The following is an 18,681-nucleotide window of genomic DNA, read 5'->3' as shown; positions in this document are numbered from 1 at the left end:
TTATTTTTATTATATTCTGTTTATGTCGTGTGTGTGTGTGTGTGTGTACACATGCTTGCTTGCAGTCAGAGGACAACTTGCAGGAATTACTTCTCTCCTTCCATTACAACTGAGTCCCACAAATCTAATCCAGCAATGCCTTAACTCAACAAGCCCGTCTCACTGGCCCCAACTTTATTAGTTTTAAGTTATAGATTTAAAGACAAAAACAAAAAATACTATCTCAATAAAAGAAAGAACTGGAACAGTCTTTGAACTAGTTAATGAAAGATACAGCCTCGGGCAACAGCCTGGAACCAGTGTGGGACTTTCCTAACAAACTTAGAAAACAGGCTTTTCTTGCTCTTGCTGGGTAAAGCTAAGAATAGGAGCAGCCCTGGCCACAGAGGGAAACTGGGTGAGCATTCCTCCAAGGGCAGAAACATGTGTTCCCCAAAAGGTACTGACAAAGCCATGCACAGTGGTGTGGGCCTGTGACCTCAGGACTTGAAAGGCCAGGGGTAGGAAGGTCACGAGTTGAATGTAATCGGACTTTTTGTTAGGCTCATTGGCTCCCTGGTAAAGGCACAGAGACTTCCCATTATGAAAGCTCAGCCTCAGCTTAGGCTTGTTTCTAACTGCCTCTTATAACTTAAATTAACCCATAGTTTTTAATCTATGTTCTTCCACATGCTCGTAACCTCACACCTCCATTATACCCTGGTTAGCCCATGGCTGGCAACGCTGCCTTTCTTCTTCCCAGAGTTCTCTTTGTCCAAAAGTTCCGCCTCTACCTCCTGCCAAGCTATTGACATTTTGCTTCTTATTACATGAACCACAGTGACACATCTTCACACACACACACACACACACACACACACACACACACACACACACACGGACTTCCACACGTAAAGACAACATTCACCGGCTTATCACAGCTCTGCTTTAGATTCCTCACTCACAGGAAGCTAAGCAGTTAGAGGCTGAGGCTGGGAGAGAGACTCTTGTTAAACAAAGGTGTTCATCAGTAAAAACAAAAACTATTGTAGGTGGTGGTCATGGTCAGGACCTCCCTGGAGATGGGGTTCCCTGAGGGGATGGCTCCAAACCGGTCTTTTGTCCTCCCTCTGCATCTCCTCATTCCCACAGCTTCTCACCTGCAAGTCCAGCAACCCTGCAGTCATTCTTGCTTCTAAGAATGGGCAGGTCTCTTCTCAAATCTAGTTTCAAAGAACACAAGTGAAGGAAGGATGTTTCCCAGCAGGCCAAGGACCATGTGACAGTGGCGCCGGAGAGCTTTTTGGCTAAATTGCCACCAGATGGCAGCATGGCTCTGTTCTCAGGAAGTCAAATCCAAGACTTCATCTATTCAATAAGGAAGCCATTAGCCATATAAAGGGCCACTGAGCACTTGAAATGGGGCTATTTCTAATTGGGGTTGTTTTACACATAAAACACACATAAATTTTGAAAACTATGTGTTTTCAAAATGAAAAAGGAGCTTAATATATCAAATGCTTAGTTTGAATAATTGAATACATGTGGAAATTAGTTTTACATATACAATTAAAATTATTTTCACCTGCTTTTTTTTGTACTTTTTACAGAAGTAAAATGCAATTGCCAGAAAGTTTAAGCTTACACATGTGGCTTTCATTATTATATTTCTAGTGGAAGCTGTTTCAGCAGACCCCCTGGAAGTCCTCACAGTGGTATCGACAAGGAGTCTCTGTCCAAAATGGCAGGCTTGTGCCTATCACAGAACTACTGATCACCACAGCAGAGCCAGCCCAAGGAATAGGTAACACCACAGCCCTGAAAGCAAGTAGGAAATCTCTGGCCATCCTGGCTGTTCCTTCTTTCTGCTGGCTGCAGGAGGCCACATCCAGTGCCAGCTACTATACTACACAGGACTTTGTTTCTTCGATCAGTGCAGTTACACTGACAAAACAGAGCCAGATGAACTGGCGCACACCTTTAATCCTAGCACTGGGGAGACAGAGACAGGCCAATCTTGGGGAGCTTGGGCAATTACAGAGACTGGGCACGGTGGCACCCTCTTCTAATGCTAGGACTATCTATATATTAGGATTTGGATAATATAGACATCTTTTTAATGTATTAATTCTTCCAATCTATGAATGTAGTTCTTCCAGTCCATAGGAGTTTGAATGAAAATACCTCCTCATAAGCTCAGATATTTAAATGCTTAGTCACCAGTTTGTGGAACTGTTTAGGAAGTGTGATGGTTGGAATGGAAATGGTCCCCATTGGCTCATATATTTGAATGCTTGATCATTAGGGAGTGGCACTACTTGAGAGGGACTGAGAGGTGTGGCTTTGCTGGAGGAAGTGTGTCATTGCAAATAGCCTTTGGGGTTTCAAATGCTCAAGCCAGGCCGTGTCTCTCTTCTTCCTGCCATTTATGGATCTGGATGTCAAATTCTCAGCTCCTCCAATACCATGTCTGCCTAAGTGCTGCCATGCTTCCTGCCATGATGATAATGGACTAAATCTCTGACACTGGAAGCAAGTCACAATTACTTTCCTTTATAAGAGTTGCCATCGTCATGGTGTCTCTTCACAGCAATAGAACACAGGAAGGCTTAGGAGGTGTTTTTTGTTTTTTGTTTTGTTTTTTCCAAGACAGGGTTTCTCTGTAGCTTTGGAGCCTATCCTGGACTAGCTCTTGTAGAGGAGGCTGGCCTCATACTCACAGGGATCCACCTGCCTCTGCCTCCAAGTGCTGGGATTAAAGGCGCAAGGCGTGTGCCACCACTGCCTGGCTAGGTGTGATCTTTTGGGAGGTGTGTCACTGAGGATAGGCTCTGAGGTTTCAAAAGTTCATGCCATTCCCAGTTAACTGTCTATTGGTCATCTCAAAATGTTAGCTCTCAGATACTACACCAGCACCAATACTGCCTGCTGCCTTGTTCCCCACCATGTCGTCGACGGACTCACCCTTTCTTCGATAAGTTACCGTGCTTGGTCATGGTGCTTTGTAACAGCAGTAGATAAGTATGTAAGACAGTCTACTCGGTCTTTTATCATCAAAATTTTTGTTTTACTATAAGGTGTCCATGCATCTTATAGTAAATTAATTTTTAGATTTTATTTTAGGTGTTACAAGTAGGTGGCTTTCTTGGTTTCTTTTCCAGATAATTCACTATTAGCATCTAACAATGCTACCAATTTTTCTATATTGATTTTCTATCCTTTAACAGTATCTTTGGGAGTTTCTACCTGTAACATTCATGTCATCTTCCATAGTAAAAATTTTACTTCCTCCTTTTCAATTCAGATGTCTTCTTTTTCTTTCTCTTGCTTCATTGTTCTGGCTAGGATGTACAGCATTTTTAATAAAGGTGGAAATAGTCTCCTGTCCTGTTCTTGATCTTCAAAGAGAAAGTGAGCTCCTTGTCCCATTTGGTGCATTAGCCATACACTTGTATCCAACACTATATATAGTTATATTACTCCTATATTAGCTCATTCAATATATCAAGTTTTATCAAATGCCATTTCTTTTTGTTTTTTCGAGACAGGGTTTCTCTACCTTTGGAGCCTGTCCTGGAACTAGCTCTTGTAGAGGAGGCTGGCCTCAAATTCAGAGATCTGCCTGCCTCTGCCTCCTGAGTGCTGCTGGGATTAGAGGCGTACACCACCACCACCCAGCTGAAATGCCATTTCTACATGTACCAAATAACCATGCTTTTTGTCTTTAACTAATGTGCTATGTCATACTTACTGATTTGCGTTATGTTAAACCATCTTTGAAACCCTGGAATGAATTCCACTTGATAGTAGAAAATTGTTTTAATTTGCTTTTGGATTTGGTTTTCTACTTTTACCGAGTTCTGCATCCATGTTCATATGCACACTGTTCATTGAGTGCCTTTGTATAGTTTTACTATATTGGTAATATTGGCCCTGGAGAATGAGTTTGAAAGACTGCCTTTTTTGCCCCCTTCATGTACTTTTTTTAAAAAATATTTATTTATTATGTATACAATGTTCTGTCTGTGTGTATGCCTGCAGGCCAGAAGAGGGCACCAGACCTCATTACAGATGGTTGTGAGCCACCATGTGGTTGCTGGGAATTGAACTCAGGACCTTTGGAAGAGCAGGCAATGCTCTTAACCACTGAGCCATCTCTCCAGCCCCCCTCCTTCATGTACTTTTGAAAAAAATGAGCTCACATTAGTCCTCCTTCAAATGCTTAGAAAATTAAAGCAGTGAAGGGTTTTTTTCTTTTGGAGGGGGGGCTTATTACTGATTAAGTTTCATTAATCTTTGGTCTGTTTAGGCTTTCTACATCAATTAATCTCAGAAATGCTGAATTTTTCTTCTAAGTTATCAATTATGTATAGCTATTCACAATTACTTCTGAAATATGAATTATAACATGTCCATTTCCCGAGTACTGTTGTGTCCTTCCCCACCCCCAGCTTGTTAAATTTTTTTGTTAAAGCTCGGCCTTCATTTATTTCCACTCTAACCTTTTTTCCCTTTTACCAATTTGGAAATTGGAACGTCCACTTTTTGTTCTTTTAGATATAGTAAGTTGAGGTTTTTCTGCTTTCATGACATAGATACTGGTTACAATAAACTCTCCTCTTAGTATATACTGTTTTAGTATTTGTTTCATGAAAATTTTCAATTTTCTATTTTCCTTAATCTACTGTAGTATAAATTCTTTAGTTTCCATACATGTGCTTGTATAGTTTGTAACTTTTTTTTTTTTTTTTTTTTTTGGTTTTTTTGAGACAGGGTTTCTCTGTGGCTTTGGAGCCTGTCCTGTAACATTTTTCTAGTTTTATTTCATCATGGTTGACAAAGACATGATTCTCAACTTTTTTTTCTTCCAGGACAGGGTTTCCCAGCGTAGCTTTGGTGCCCATCCTGACCTAGCACTTGTAGACCAGGATGGCCTCGAACTCAGAGATCCACCTGCCTCTGCCTCTTGGGATTAAAGGTGTGGTGCCACGAACGCCCAGCTCATTTTCAACTTTTAAAGAAAATTTGCTGGCAATCTGTTTTGTGAAACTACCATGTTATCTGCTCTGGAGAATGTTCCATTTTCTGCTGAGAACATGCACTCAGCAGCTGTTGGAACATTTTATAAATCTGTTTGGTTTAGAATGCTGGATTATTAAAAGCTCTCCTATTAGTTTATTAATATTTATGTATCTGGATGTTCTGATGCTGAGTTCTTTTATATTCTGAGACACATTCAAGGTTTTTTCCTCTTAGTGAATTATTCCTTTTAGCATTTACAGCTTTCTTACTGGTGACTTTTCCATTCTCAATCAAGGTCTATTCTTGCTCCTTCAGATTCCATTCATAGGAGATACTTTTCCACCCCTCCCATTTCAGTTTCTATCCTTGAAGGTTTAAGTTTTTTGTTGTTTTTTTGAGACAGGGTTTTTCCATAGCTTAGGAACCTGTCCTGGCACTTGCTCTATAGACTAGGCTGGCCTCAAATTCAAAGTTCCACCTGCCTCTGCCTCAAGTGCTGGGACTATAAGCATCAGCTGCCATCACCACCTGGCAGTTTCTTACACAGTATATTTTTGAATCTTACTCTGTGTTATCTGGAGAACTTCATCAATCTACATTTATTATCAGAGGCAGACCTACTGTTGCTGTTTTTCTACTTGTAGTTTCCTTCTCCCGTCCTCTTCTTTACATAGCCTTCCTTGTGCGGAGGCCAATTTATTAAGCAGGCTATTTCAGACTCCTTGCTTGGTGTTTGTTGTTGGTTTGTTTTTTCCTTATGGATAACATGAATTTTAAATTATAATTTAAAATTATAATTTATACTGAAATGATAGGTGCATAACAAATTATAAAGAAAAGAAACAGATACCACCTACAAAAAAATAATCTTGGCCATCAAGATGGCTATTGGTAAAGCCAAGCCCAACAGACACCACTATATGCATACGCTGAATTCCCTTTTAGTTTCTGTGACCGTGATATAAGTTATCTAGGAGGAGGGAACCTGTTGTAGTTTCTGTCCCGCCAGGTCCCACAGCCTTTCAGTCCCAACGAAACACAGAGGCCTACATAAGTTATAAATCAGTTGGCCTATTAGCTTAAGATTCTTAAATTAGCCCACAAGTTTTGTCCATGTTAGCCATGTGGCTTGGTACCTTTTCTCAGTGAGGAATTCTCATCTTGCTTCCTCTGTGTCTGGGTTATGACTATAAACTCTTTCCTCTTCCCAGAATTCTCCTGTTCTCATTGCCCCGCCTCTACTTCCTGCCTGGCTACTAGCCAGTCAGCGTTTTATTAAAGCAATACAAAACCACTGTCACACAGGAGGAATCTCAGTGGGAAAATACTCCCACCACAGATTGGTCTGCAAGGAAGTCTGAGGCATTGAGCACTAAATTGAGAGCCCAGTCTAGACCAATTTAGGTGGTACCACCCCTAGGGTCCTGGGTTAAGAGAGCAGGCTAGCAACACAAAGTGTAAAGCAAGCAAAGCAGCAGTCTTCCATGGCCTGTTTCAGGTCCTGCTGATTTTACCCAGTGGTGGAGTAACAGGAGTTTTTTGTTTTTTTTTTTTTTTTTTTTTTTTTTTTTTTTTTTTTGGTTTTTCGAGACAGGGTTTCTCTGTATCTTTTGGAGCCTGCCCTAGAACTAGCTCTTGTAGAGGAGGCTGGCCTTGAACTCAGAGATCCTCCTGTCTCTGCTCCCCAAGTGCTGGGATTAGAGGTGTGCGCCACTACCGCCTGGAGTAACATGCGATTTCTAAACCGAAATAAACCCACTTTCCTTCTCAAAGACAGTCATGGTCTCTATTACAGAAACAGAAAGCAAACTAAGACACTGCTCAAACTCCTGACCCACAGAACACATTACTAACAGTAAAGTTACACTGGGATCTCAGATTTGGCACCTTTCCTCATTTGGTAAATGTTGAACCAGCCTGGGGAAATGAAGAGGGAACTGTATTTGCAAGGTAGTATTTGCTTGTGCAAACTCAAAGACTCAAATGTAATCACATTTAATACAAAGTACAAACAAATTAGCTTTAGTAATACATCTGTGAATAATGGTAGTAGCTACTAATGAAAAGTCAGAACATTTGAGAAGGAGAGAAGGAGCTCAGGTTGAAGGCCAGCATACACAGTATTATTGGGTGAGGTGGACACAGCACAAAATAGAAAAGCACAAGTTTTAAAGTATATCATTTTTATTGACAATGTTAGTCAATTATCCTAACAACTACTTTCATTCATACTGTCAAGTTACGTGCTGTATAATGAATGAGCCAATCAATTCAATACTTCCCTCATTATACAGGAAACACATAAATATTACATATTCACAGCATTAAAGCCAAATATCCAAAAAGGTTTGCTAAATGCTTTCTTTCAAATATAATGAGAAAAGCTGTCCCTCTCCATGTCAAAGAAGATTAAACAAAGGATGACTATAATTATAAAACTCTGCTTTCCAAAACTTCCCAGTGACCAAAATGTAAGTAAGATACATCAACAACTAAGTGTACTTTGGAAATCTCAAGTTCCCGTTAGAAGGCTGTAACAGACACTGGAGCCGCGCTGCTGTTTACTGATCATCAATGCGAACACCAGGACACCTGCAGTGTTTCCACTTACACCAGACCAAGGTAGGAAGGAAATGGTACGGTGGTATAATAAGGCCCTAAGAAAGGCAGCAGGTCGTATAGTTACCTCCTTGTGGGCAAAATCCCTGCCCTAAAACTATGCAACCTACTACCTCTTCCTAGGAACCCATTTTATTCTTGCTGGTCTTCTACGTGGCAGATGCTTCAAACATGTTAAATCAGGCCTTTAAGTTGTTTCAAATCCAACCACTTAGAACTCTTTCACTGATGTTCTTAAAAGCTCTTGGCCACCTGATCTTGGCAAAAATCCAAAAAGGTATTGATTAAAAAACAAAAACAAACTAAATTACAAAATTAAAATTAATCCAATTACATGAGGATAAAAAAGAGTCTAATACTCCGGCCAATGCATACTAGAGTCACTTTTAGTTAAAAAAATTATCAAAACTCAAATATCAAGTCTCATAAAATGACCTCTTGGTAAACAGAAAATTACCAGACAATCTATATAAATCTTTCCTGTGATCTATCAATTGAAACAAATGAACATAAAGCTTGTCCCATTCAGGCCACATGCTTCTTACAGTTAGCATCTCACTAACCCCAGGAATTATTTCAATTTTTGATGCCTGAATTATTTATAACAGAAGCAAATTTTGATCATGACTTTTGCCACTGGTAAAAAACAACACTCTCCATAGTTTCTTTTTTACAAAATATACCAGTGGTTTTACAAGTAGACGAGTTCTCCAAATTCCATCTACTTGGAGTAATAAGGATGTTAGTCCTCATGCAATTCATAACCAAAATATAAAGTGATGTCTCCAGGGCTCAGTAAAGGATGCTTCAAAACCATGAACTGGTAGATATATATCCATGCTGAAAGGATAAGGAGCAGAAAATCAAATTCCTCAGCTACTTGCAACACATTCAACAGGTTATACATATTGTCAACTAAAGAGCAAAGAATTTCTTATACATTTCTGCTTTTCTTTGGTATTATTAAGTCCCCTATGCTCCTCAATGTTTTATATGTCAAATTTAGAACAAAGACCAACTTTCCAAAGTGTTTGTCTATGCCAGATATTAAATGAAAAGTTTTTCCTGTAACAATATAAACCCTCACAAATCCTTCATCTATTATAATCAGACACCACCATATGCATACCCTGAATTCCCCTTTGTTCTAGTTTTCTGTCAGCCTGATACAAGGTATCTAGGAAGAGGAAAATACTCCCATCACAATCACAGATTGGTCTGCAAGAAAGTGCATTAAGCACTAGATCAGAAGAGCCCAATGTAATGGTTCAGGTCAAATCAAAAGGACAGTTCATAGTGACTATGACAGAGCCCTGCAATTATAATTAGACGTTATAATAGCTCATGCCTTCCACATCTGAACTTTCCCCCTTCACTCCAAATTGTTTTTGAACAGCAAACACTTTAAAACCTGGAGACTTTGGCTTGCATTTAAAATGCCCCAAAGATCTACTTTGATCACTAGAAAAAGTTGAAACATGAGCCCATTAATGGTGCTAACATTCAAGCAACCTTTTCTAATATTCCTGTCAGGTTCTTTAAAAGTATCAATTAGGGTCTTTGCCACCTGAGTTTTGGGTGATTGGCTTGTTTTGTGGGCAACTAAGGTCATAGCAGAGCCAGGACAAAAGTCAGAGCCCCTCTGTCCTTTTGCTGGCCAGCAAAGTCTGCCCAAACCAACATACCAATCAAGTAATATCAATGCCTACAGCATTCTAAGCATGGAAATAGGAAAAGCAATCTGATTTCAATCTAGCCCAGAAGTACCCTTTCCAACTGTATGTCCATTTACCCGAGACATCTCTACCTGAGCAGAAATGTAGAGCAGTGAATCTTTTCATTATCCCACAGGGCCTGGTCCTAGATATTCGCTTTTCCCACTCAGACATTTGTCAACATTTCCTGAAACATGCACACTAAAAATGTTACCAACGTTCATTGCACTTTGAGGAAATTAACTGTAAAACAAAAAAAGTCAAAATTCACCTAAGTTTTTAACACACTCTAGGTAAAAACAATGCAGCAAGTCTACTCCTCAGGGAAGGCAATAGATTGTATAGTTATCTCCTGAACAGGGTAAAATCACTACCCCACAACTATACAATCTACTACCTCACTCTGACAGAGCAATTTTTTTCTTCTTGAATAAACACCAATCTCAAGAAAGATAAAACATTAAATTATCAACATCAATAAAAATTAAATCCTTACTGACACAGAAAACACACTGAGTAAAAACTTGCCCCATTCTCATTGCCTACTTGTTCATTTTTTTAATCACTAAAAGACATGTACATCATAAACAAATGCCTCAGTTAGCTCTTAGTCTTCTGAGCCCCCATGAATGCAGACTTTTCCATCACCTTAGGAAAGACAGTAGATTGTATAGTTATCTCCCAGTGGTGGGTGTGACCCTAAAACTATACAACCTACTACCTCATCCCACAGTGAAGAGAACATTTAGGGTGAATGATGTTCAGGAATCACAGCTGAGCACCACAGGAAGCCGCTCTTTTTCGTATTCCTGGTTCCCTGCATAATAAAGAAAAAGAAATATGTTTAATTGAACAGTTACACGTATGACCTATGTTGCAGTTTTATTATGACTTTATACAATACACTTGTAACATACTTCAGTATGTTACAAGATCTTGAATGCCTCTAATCTAAAAGCCTAAAGTTTAGATGACCTCTAAAAGATGAGGTCATCAAATTAAAGTTTATAGCTGACAAATTATCTTCAAGCAGTAGATAAAGATGTTTATGAGGCATAAATGAATTGTGTTCAGACTTGGGTCCCATTCCCAAGATCTCATTAGATATATGCAAATAATCTAAAACACTCTAAGTAATAATTTAAAAAACCCTTCCCAGTCTTTATCTCAGATAAAGAACCAGTCTTATCTGTCTTAGCAACTTTTAGTCTTTTTCTGTAACTGCTAGAAATTAAAAAAAAAAAAATCAAATCTATTTACTCCTGGTTAAGACATTATGAAAGAACCCAATCTCACAATATCCATGACTTCAAAATCTAAAAACCTTACATGCCATATATAATCTATTACTAGATGCACCAATGTACAAAGGAATGACATCTGTTTTAAAAGAACCTGCTTATTCCACTTAGCAAATACTTAATGGTCTCAGAAAAACAGAAATAGCTAACAGTGTTTCTCTTAGGACCCTTCCTTTAGCTAAACAGGTTTCATATGGATGGAATTTATAAAATCCAAACAACATGACCAGCACCAGTTTACAATAAAAATCCCAACACCCCTAGTCTACATCATATTAATTAGTAGTCTTCAATTGCAGGCATCAATATTTAAGTAGCTACTATAAAAATTTCAGTAGGCACTAAATTAAACACTGAAGATTAATAAAAACTCAGAGAAAGAAATTGGGGTTCAATCTGAAGATCTGAAAAAACAAAGCAGCCAGCCACTGGCTTTTACCTCGACTTCAGTTCAAATTGGCGATCTTGCCTCCAGGAATTTCAGAATGAGAAGGAGGGCTGTCTCCTACTGTTTTATAATCCTCTCTAGTTCTGGGATTAAAGGTATGCACCACCACTGCCTGGTCTGTAAGGTTAACCAGTGGGGCTGTTTTACTCTGATCTTCAGGCAAGCTTTATATATTAAAATACAACTGAAATGCTACTACACAAAATTTTGTAATGGACCTAGTAGTGAAGACACCCATTTTACTACAAATATAAGCAAAAATATGTAATTCAATGTCATACAAGTTTAGAGTTCAGAAACAAAGCCATGTACTAGGATCAACAGGTTCTACAGTGAGAGTACCAAGGAGGATGGGGGCAGGACTGCCACAAATCTGAGGCCAAACCAGGCTACAAAATTAAATCCCATCTCAAAAAGCCAGGTAGACTATTCAATGGAGTAAGAATTGTTTAGCCACTGCTGGGATAGTTACTTATTTAGAAGCAGAGGTTACCCTGGACCCCCATCTACCACAACCTACAGAAGTAACAGCATTAAGTAACTTAATAAAAGGACAATGTAATTATTGCAAAGACATGGCTCATAAACAAATATCCAATAAGTGCATGAAAAGATCAATATCATTCATTAGTCATTAGGAAAACACCTATCCAAAACATGGCACACCACCTCACATCCATTAAAGCTACTAGTGAAGAGGAAATGAAGATTAGAGATGTTCAGTGTGTAAGGGTGCCTATCCACAAGCCTGAAGAACTAAATTCAATCTTTAGGATCCACAGTTGAAGAACTGATTTCCCTAAGTCAGCCAGTCTCAGCATCTCTCAGTCTCTCTCTCTCACACACAATAACATGTGAGTTTTCTTTAAAAGTTATTAACAAGAGCTAGAGAGATTGCACACAAAGACTTCTGTTGAGAATAATGAAGACAAAGCTGCATTTAAGTTTAATAAATCATTTAATCCCAGCACTCGGGAGGCAGAGGCAGGTGGATCTCTGTGAGTTCGAGACCAGCCTGGTCTACAGAGCTAGTTCCAGGACAGGTTCCAAAGCCACAGAGAAACCCTGTCTCGAAAAACCAAAAATAAATAAATAAATAAAGTTAGAGATCCTGGAATACTACACCTAAATCCCTCCCAATTTCCCAGATGATGACTGGGAATACCAAAAGATGCATGCAAAAATGGCTTCTGATCACCAGGACGAAAGCTCCTGTCAGAAACATTCTGAGCATCACATTAAGTATCTTTAAAAACAAACCAGTGATGGTTTGTTTATAAGATTATCTTATCTAGGGCTGGAGAGATGGCTCAGTGGTTAAGAGTATCGACTGCTCCTCCAGAGGTCCTGAGTTCAATTTCCAGCAACCACATGGTGGCTCACAACCATCTGCAATGAGATTTGGTGCCCTCTTTTGGCCTGTAGGAATACATGCAGACAGAACACTGTATACATAATAAATAAATAAATCGGTAAAAAAAAAATTATCTTTTCTGGCTGGGTGGTGTTGGCACATGCCAATCTCAGCACTCAGGAGGCAGAGGCAGGTGGATATCTGTGAGTTTAAAGCCAGCCTGGACTACACAGAAACCCTGTCTTGAAAAACTGAAGGAAAAAAAAAGTTTAAAAAAATTATTTTTTGATTGAGTTTTACGAAGCATTCTAGCAAATTACTGAGCTTAAGAAATGAATTGTGGCCAAGTCTGTGAATTTACAGCCACTGAATTTAAATTCAGGCAGCACCCAAACACACTAAAAAGTGAGACAGGCAGTCTTACAGTTGTACTAACTGGTGATCAGAATTAAGAGTATTGACTCTGGTATCAAAAAACAATGCCAAGTTGGTCAGAACTGTTTAATGAGTAAAAAACAGTTTACCATCAAGACCCAGCAACTTTCTTAAGCATACATTCAAGAAAAGCAAACACAAACATTCTATACACCAATGTTCAGATCAGCATTAGTTATTTGAAGTGGAAGGGACTCATCTCAAATTCTCCTAATCTATTCATTCACTTGAAACTGAAACCTTGTACACTTAATTCACCCAGCCTTTCTAGCCCCTCAGTTTTCCTAGCTGTAATATATGATCACAATGAACAAAACAATCTACGAAGGAAATATTTACCACATACCAAATTTTCATTATTTCTAAATAGAAGTTGGTACCACATTCAACAGCTTGCCCTAAATCGGAAGAAACAGCACAGGATCACTAACACACTCCACCAGAGCTCATTTCAATTTTCAATGCCAAGATGCATTTATAATCACTGTCTCTAGAAAAGTCAAACCCAGGACTAAGCTAGCTTAGTGGTGAAGATTATTTGTTACTCTTTCAGAGGATTCAGCACTTTTATTGTGTTGTGTGGCTCACAACCACCTCTTAACTCCAGCTGCAAGGACTTGGGAGGCCAAAAGAGGGCATCTGTTCTGAACATATGCACACAAAAATACATACACACACACACCAAAAAAAAAAAAAAAAGGCCAAACCTCTATAAAAAACAGAATCATTCCCCAGATCCAAGACTGTTCTCTGTTCCATGTTCAGCACCAGCCTCCACCCCAGGACCTCATTTAAAGCATGTTTAGGGCTGGAGATGTAGTTCAGTAGCAGAATGCTTGTCTAGCAAATTCAAGACCTAAAATTTCAATCCTTCCCAACACTGCACAGAAAAATGTAAATTCTTGAAACATCATAAATGTTCTCTCTCCCTCTGTGTGTGTGTGTGAGAGTGCACGCACTTTTGCCTCAGTGCACTTGTGCTTCAGTGATATTGAAAAAGCACCCCAGGATTTCATACATGCCAAGTTAATGCTTTAACACTGAAAAATACACTCACAGCCCTAAAATGCACTATTTCCCAGTTTTGATGAGTGCAGCATGCTTACTTTATACTGCTTTTTCAAACCAACAATCAATCTAGTAATTCAGGATAAGAGCCATTAACACAATTCCCAAAATGGAGAGATGATTTAGCAGTTAAGGTTCAATTCACAGCATCCACAGAGGCTCACAAGCATTCATCACTCCAGTTCCAGGGGATTCAATGTTCTCTTCTGACCTCTGACACACAGAAATACACGTGAGTTAAACACTCAAAACACATAATCTAAAAGTTACTTTTAAAAAATTTCCAAATTTTTATAAGGTAATTTTAAATTGAAAATAAGGGACACAGAATATACTACACAGAATCACTATTCATTATAGTTACTTCTATGTCTCCCAACCCAACAGGAAGAAATACTTTTGTATCCTTTTTGTTATGTGTGAGACAAGGTCTTACTCAGCCCAACCCAGGCCCAAAATTCATCAACAATCCTGCTGTTCCAGAAATCCAGTACTGAGACTACAGGAGAGTGAGCCACCACTCAGTGTCTAAACAGTTCTGCCCTGTCTATACACAAAGCAATACAAACCCTTAACTCCTGCATATAGTTAGCTTTACAACTGATTTGGTAGTAACTGTTGTCGGTTTGCCATTTAGAAATTGATCAGGGCAAACATTGGAAACTAAAATCTAAAATAAAAACTGAAGGGAAGCAATGTTCAATTAAAACAAAGTGAAACAAATTAGAAAACCCATCTTACTGCATTTAGAAATAAAGACAACTCACAGCTATGTATCACTTGGATACTATGAGTCAGAAAGGTAACTTTGTATGCAATAATTAGATTCTTAGTATTTTTGTGTCTACAGAGCAGGTCAAAATGCTATTTTCCTATAAAGTTTACTTTGTAAACTTTCTTACAAATAGAATGAAGTGTTTCCTCCAGTCAGAACACTAGCCACTTACAGCTTCCCTCTCTCAACTATTCAACTGAATATGAATGAACTGCTGGTGCTTGCTCAATATTATAACATTACTTAACAAACTCTCCAATGGTATTTTTGTTTTCTTTTGATAAAGCACTTTCAGTATTTCTAGCAATAAGTAATCTGAGCACTCAACAAGGTTACATTTTCTAGATTCCTGTTTCTTTAGTCAAAGTTAACCCAATTCCAAGATCTCTATCACCCTATGAAATACACTCCACTAACCCTGAAGTTCAAGTTAAGTTTTAAATAGCAAAGTATTTACTAGGTCACATTTCCCCAAAGGACCATTTCCTTTCTTAGACATATGACGGACACTTAAGACACTTTTTTATTAAATCAGTACAGCTAACTAAATTCTGAAAACTGTTTAAAAGGTAATCAATGCCAAGTCAGTCCTCAATACTCTCAATGCTCCTTTTTAAATTTTCACTATAGTGTGGAATATTAATTAAGTAAAATCCTCTACTATAAGCAAGTTCTATGCTATTTCCATATACCTAAATACACTCTGCTCTAAAGCGCACACATGTACAAACAGTTAAGAGACTTTAACCTGGGCGACTTGTTCAGTTTATTTATCATTCTATACAGATTCTCAACTCTAGATCTTCTACCTCCCCTCCCTACATTCAAAAACCCCTGCACGGCCACCATAACCTCTAACCTAAATTCAATTATTCAGTATAAACTACACAACTTGCTAAAATTACTCTTAACAGGCAATTCATTCAGTCCAAGTTCCTTTCTAGGCATTAGCCATTCACACAAGCCAAAAAAAAAAAAAAAAAAAAAAAACACACACAAGATACGGGTCTGGGCATGGTGGCATTCGCCTTTAATACAAGCATTTGGGAAGCAGAGGCAAGAGTTCCAGGCTAGCAAGGGATGCATAGAGCTGTCTCAAGAACAAAGATAAAAAAGAAACAAGGTAATGTCAGTTCTTCCTTCACCAGACTTCAATGTACTATCACTTTGATGAAATATCCAGGTGAATAGAAAAGGTTAACTAATTAAAATGTTCCCAAACCATATCCACCATATTACCAATTTAAGGCAAATTATCTAAAATGTTTCAAAATATTCCTAGCAAAAGTAACAAATGGCTACTTTTCTATCTTGTATCTGCTGACAGAAAACATGCATCTTCACAGCTGTATCCAGCCAACAAAATCTGATTTCTGAAAAGCAGCTAAACAACTCATATTTGTATTATTAAAAAACAACTATTTATCAATACTAAACACCTGAAACCTGAGCAGCTCAAAATGGTAGTGTACCTAAAAATACACTCCTGCTATAAATGTAAAATACTCTAGATTTCACTAAGTACCAAAAAAACTTTATCTAGTTAATGAAGTCTACTACTAAGTGATTACATAATGCATAGAACACCCACAGAAGCAAAAATCACATAGAACTGGAGGTCCCTTATTACTTTAGTCCTGAAGTAACATGAGGCCAAAATCGAAAAAATTTGACATTTAGTATTCTGAAAGATTCTTCATAGTGTAAATAAGTTTCTAAAGGTATCGAAAGTCATTACATGATTAAAATACATGCTAGCCTTGAGTGGTAAACACACTTTCCAACTCATGCACACTTAAGTGAGAAGTACAAATTTTACTGAATATGACCATAGAGCGCTGTCACTAATATTGCTTGGAGATCAACTCTATAGGGAAACTGTGCCCTTCAGGAAAACATTGACTTTTTTGTTACTCACAAAATGGTCCTTTGCAAATATACAAATTACACAGCTGAATTAGCATATTTCATATTTTACACTTTCCTTAAAAAAAATAAATAAAAAAGACAATTCTGATCACCACACGCTAAATACAGAATTTGGAAAACTGGTATGGTCTTCCCATCTCCCTTTATTTTGAAACAGGGCCTTATACAGCCCAGGCTGACCTGGAACCCTCTATGTAGCTATAACTTCCAATGCTGGGATTAAAGGCAGGTACCACCCCACATAACTAGAGTTCCAGGGATGGAACCCAAGGCTTCAGGCATACCTTGCAAACACTCCAACAAATGAGCTACATTTCCAGCTTTGTGTTCTCTTAAAAAAAGAATTTAGCCGGGTGGTATGGTGCCACACCCCTTCAATCCCAGCACTCAGGAAGCAGAGGCAGGCCAATCTCTGTTGAGCTAGAGGCCACACAGGTCTACACAACTAGTTCCAGGACAGCCAGGGCTACACAGAGAAGCCTGGAGTGGGGGGCGGGGTGGGGGAGAGTTTTTCTCACAATTACTTTGTGTTGTGTCTGTACAAATGTAGAGATCAAAGGATAACTTGAGTCAGTTCTCTCCTTCCACCACGTGGGTGAGTCCCTGGGGATCCAAACTTGGTCACTGTCAGGTCTTTATCACTGAGCGATGGGTCTCCACTCTCTGGATTTGTGTTTACACCACTTAATTTCCTTGATAGTGAAGGGTTATTGGGGACACTCCCAGGCCCCTCAAGGAATCAATTCACAACGACCAACTATACATTTAACTATTAAGAGCATTTATTATTAGCACTGGAAACCCAACCCACTAATTCAGGTATGCTAGACAAGCTTTCTACCATAGAGTAACAACTCCAGCCAAGACCATTTGCTTAATACTTCACACCGTGTGCACTCTGTGAATTACACTTACTCGTGGGGTCCAAGACAGCATTTCTGTGTGTAGTCCTGGCTGTCCTCTGCCTCCCCAGTGCTGGGATTAACGGAGTGTGCCTGTGCCGCCTCCGCTCGGCATGTTCTTTATAACTGCATGTTTTGCTTTCCTCTACTTTTCCAACTTTCAAAATTACTGAGTCTCAAATTTTGCACTTCAATTTATACTGAGGGAGGACACAGCTTGTTACAAGACTACAAAAGCTATCAATTTCTACAATAAAATAACACACACCATTTACTGAACTTTAAAAAGTATTGTTCATTCTTGACCGAATTTGCAAGACGTCTATCCTCTAACAAAGAGTTCTTACATTTCCAAGTTGTATTTTTAATTGTTACACTCACAATATTCAAATTTTCCAAACTGTCACTGCTTTGGCTGATACCAGAATATAAAGAAAAGCCAGAAGGCAGAAAAATTTGGATTAAACTGCTTCTTCTTACAAAACTGTTTTAACCTGACACTCAATTTTCATCACAAGATTGTCAGGCAATCAAAAATGAGAAGGCTAAATATTCTTTAACTTCAAGGACAGGGTGCCAAGGCGGCGACGTTTTTTCACTAAAGTTAAAGAAATCTCTCATTATCGCCTTCCATTTGCAACTCAGTTTCTGAAGTTCTTCTTCCCCCTCTCACCCTTTGGTAGGAGACACAGAAACTTCAGGAGCACAATACACAGCCCAGCTCTGACACGGACCCTACACTAACAAGCTGGATCCCCTAAGGGCGCTGCTGGCCAAGGACATAAAGGTTACCACGCCGCCACCACGAAAGAGCGCCGGCAAGTTTATCTCGCAGCCTTCCGAGAGGCACCCGGTCCCGAGAGTTTGCAGCCTCCCGGCCAAAAGGCCAGACTAGTTTCCGGTGCCACCGAGCTGCAAATCCCTACCCCATCCCCGGGGATCCAGTTTCCTCCCGCTATTGGCTCCCCTCCCCCGTGCCAAGGACGGGCCGCCGCGGCGGACCTCCAGCCCCAGCAGCTGCTCGGGCCCCGCAGGCCGCAGTTGGCCGAGCGAGCAAGCGCGCGAGCGGAGCAGGGGCAAGCAGCCAGCGCTGGCTCCCCGTCCCTCCCCGCCAGCGCCTTCCCGCCCCGTCCC

At 39.4% G+C, this 18,681-nt stretch overlaps 1 protein-coding gene across 1 annotated transcript in view; it reads left to right on the top strand.

Moving 5' to 3' along the window:
* Positions 1-7,575: 7,575 nt before the first annotated feature.
* The window catches only part of LOC126502602 (translation initiation factor IF-2-like), a 12,405-nt gene continuing 1,299 nt past the window's right edge, over positions 7,576-18,681 (top strand). Inside the window, exons 1-2 of the mRNA XM_050143763.1 lie at positions 7,576-7,623; positions 18,310-18,600. Coding sequence (XP_049999720.1) covers positions 7,576-7,623; positions 18,310-18,600 — 339 coding nt within the window. The remainder of the gene's footprint in view (positions 7,624-18,309; positions 18,601-18,681) is intronic.

The sequence above is a fragment of the Alexandromys fortis genome, unplaced genomic scaffold, assembly GCF_014885135.2.
Source record: "Alexandromys fortis isolate MF-2015 unplaced genomic scaffold, M_Fortis_MF-2015_v1.1 scaffold_1, whole genome shotgun sequence".
NCBI lineage: Eukaryota > Metazoa > Chordata > Mammalia > Rodentia > Cricetidae > Alexandromys > Alexandromys fortis.
This window is presented reverse-complemented; position numbering and strand designations above follow the sequence as displayed.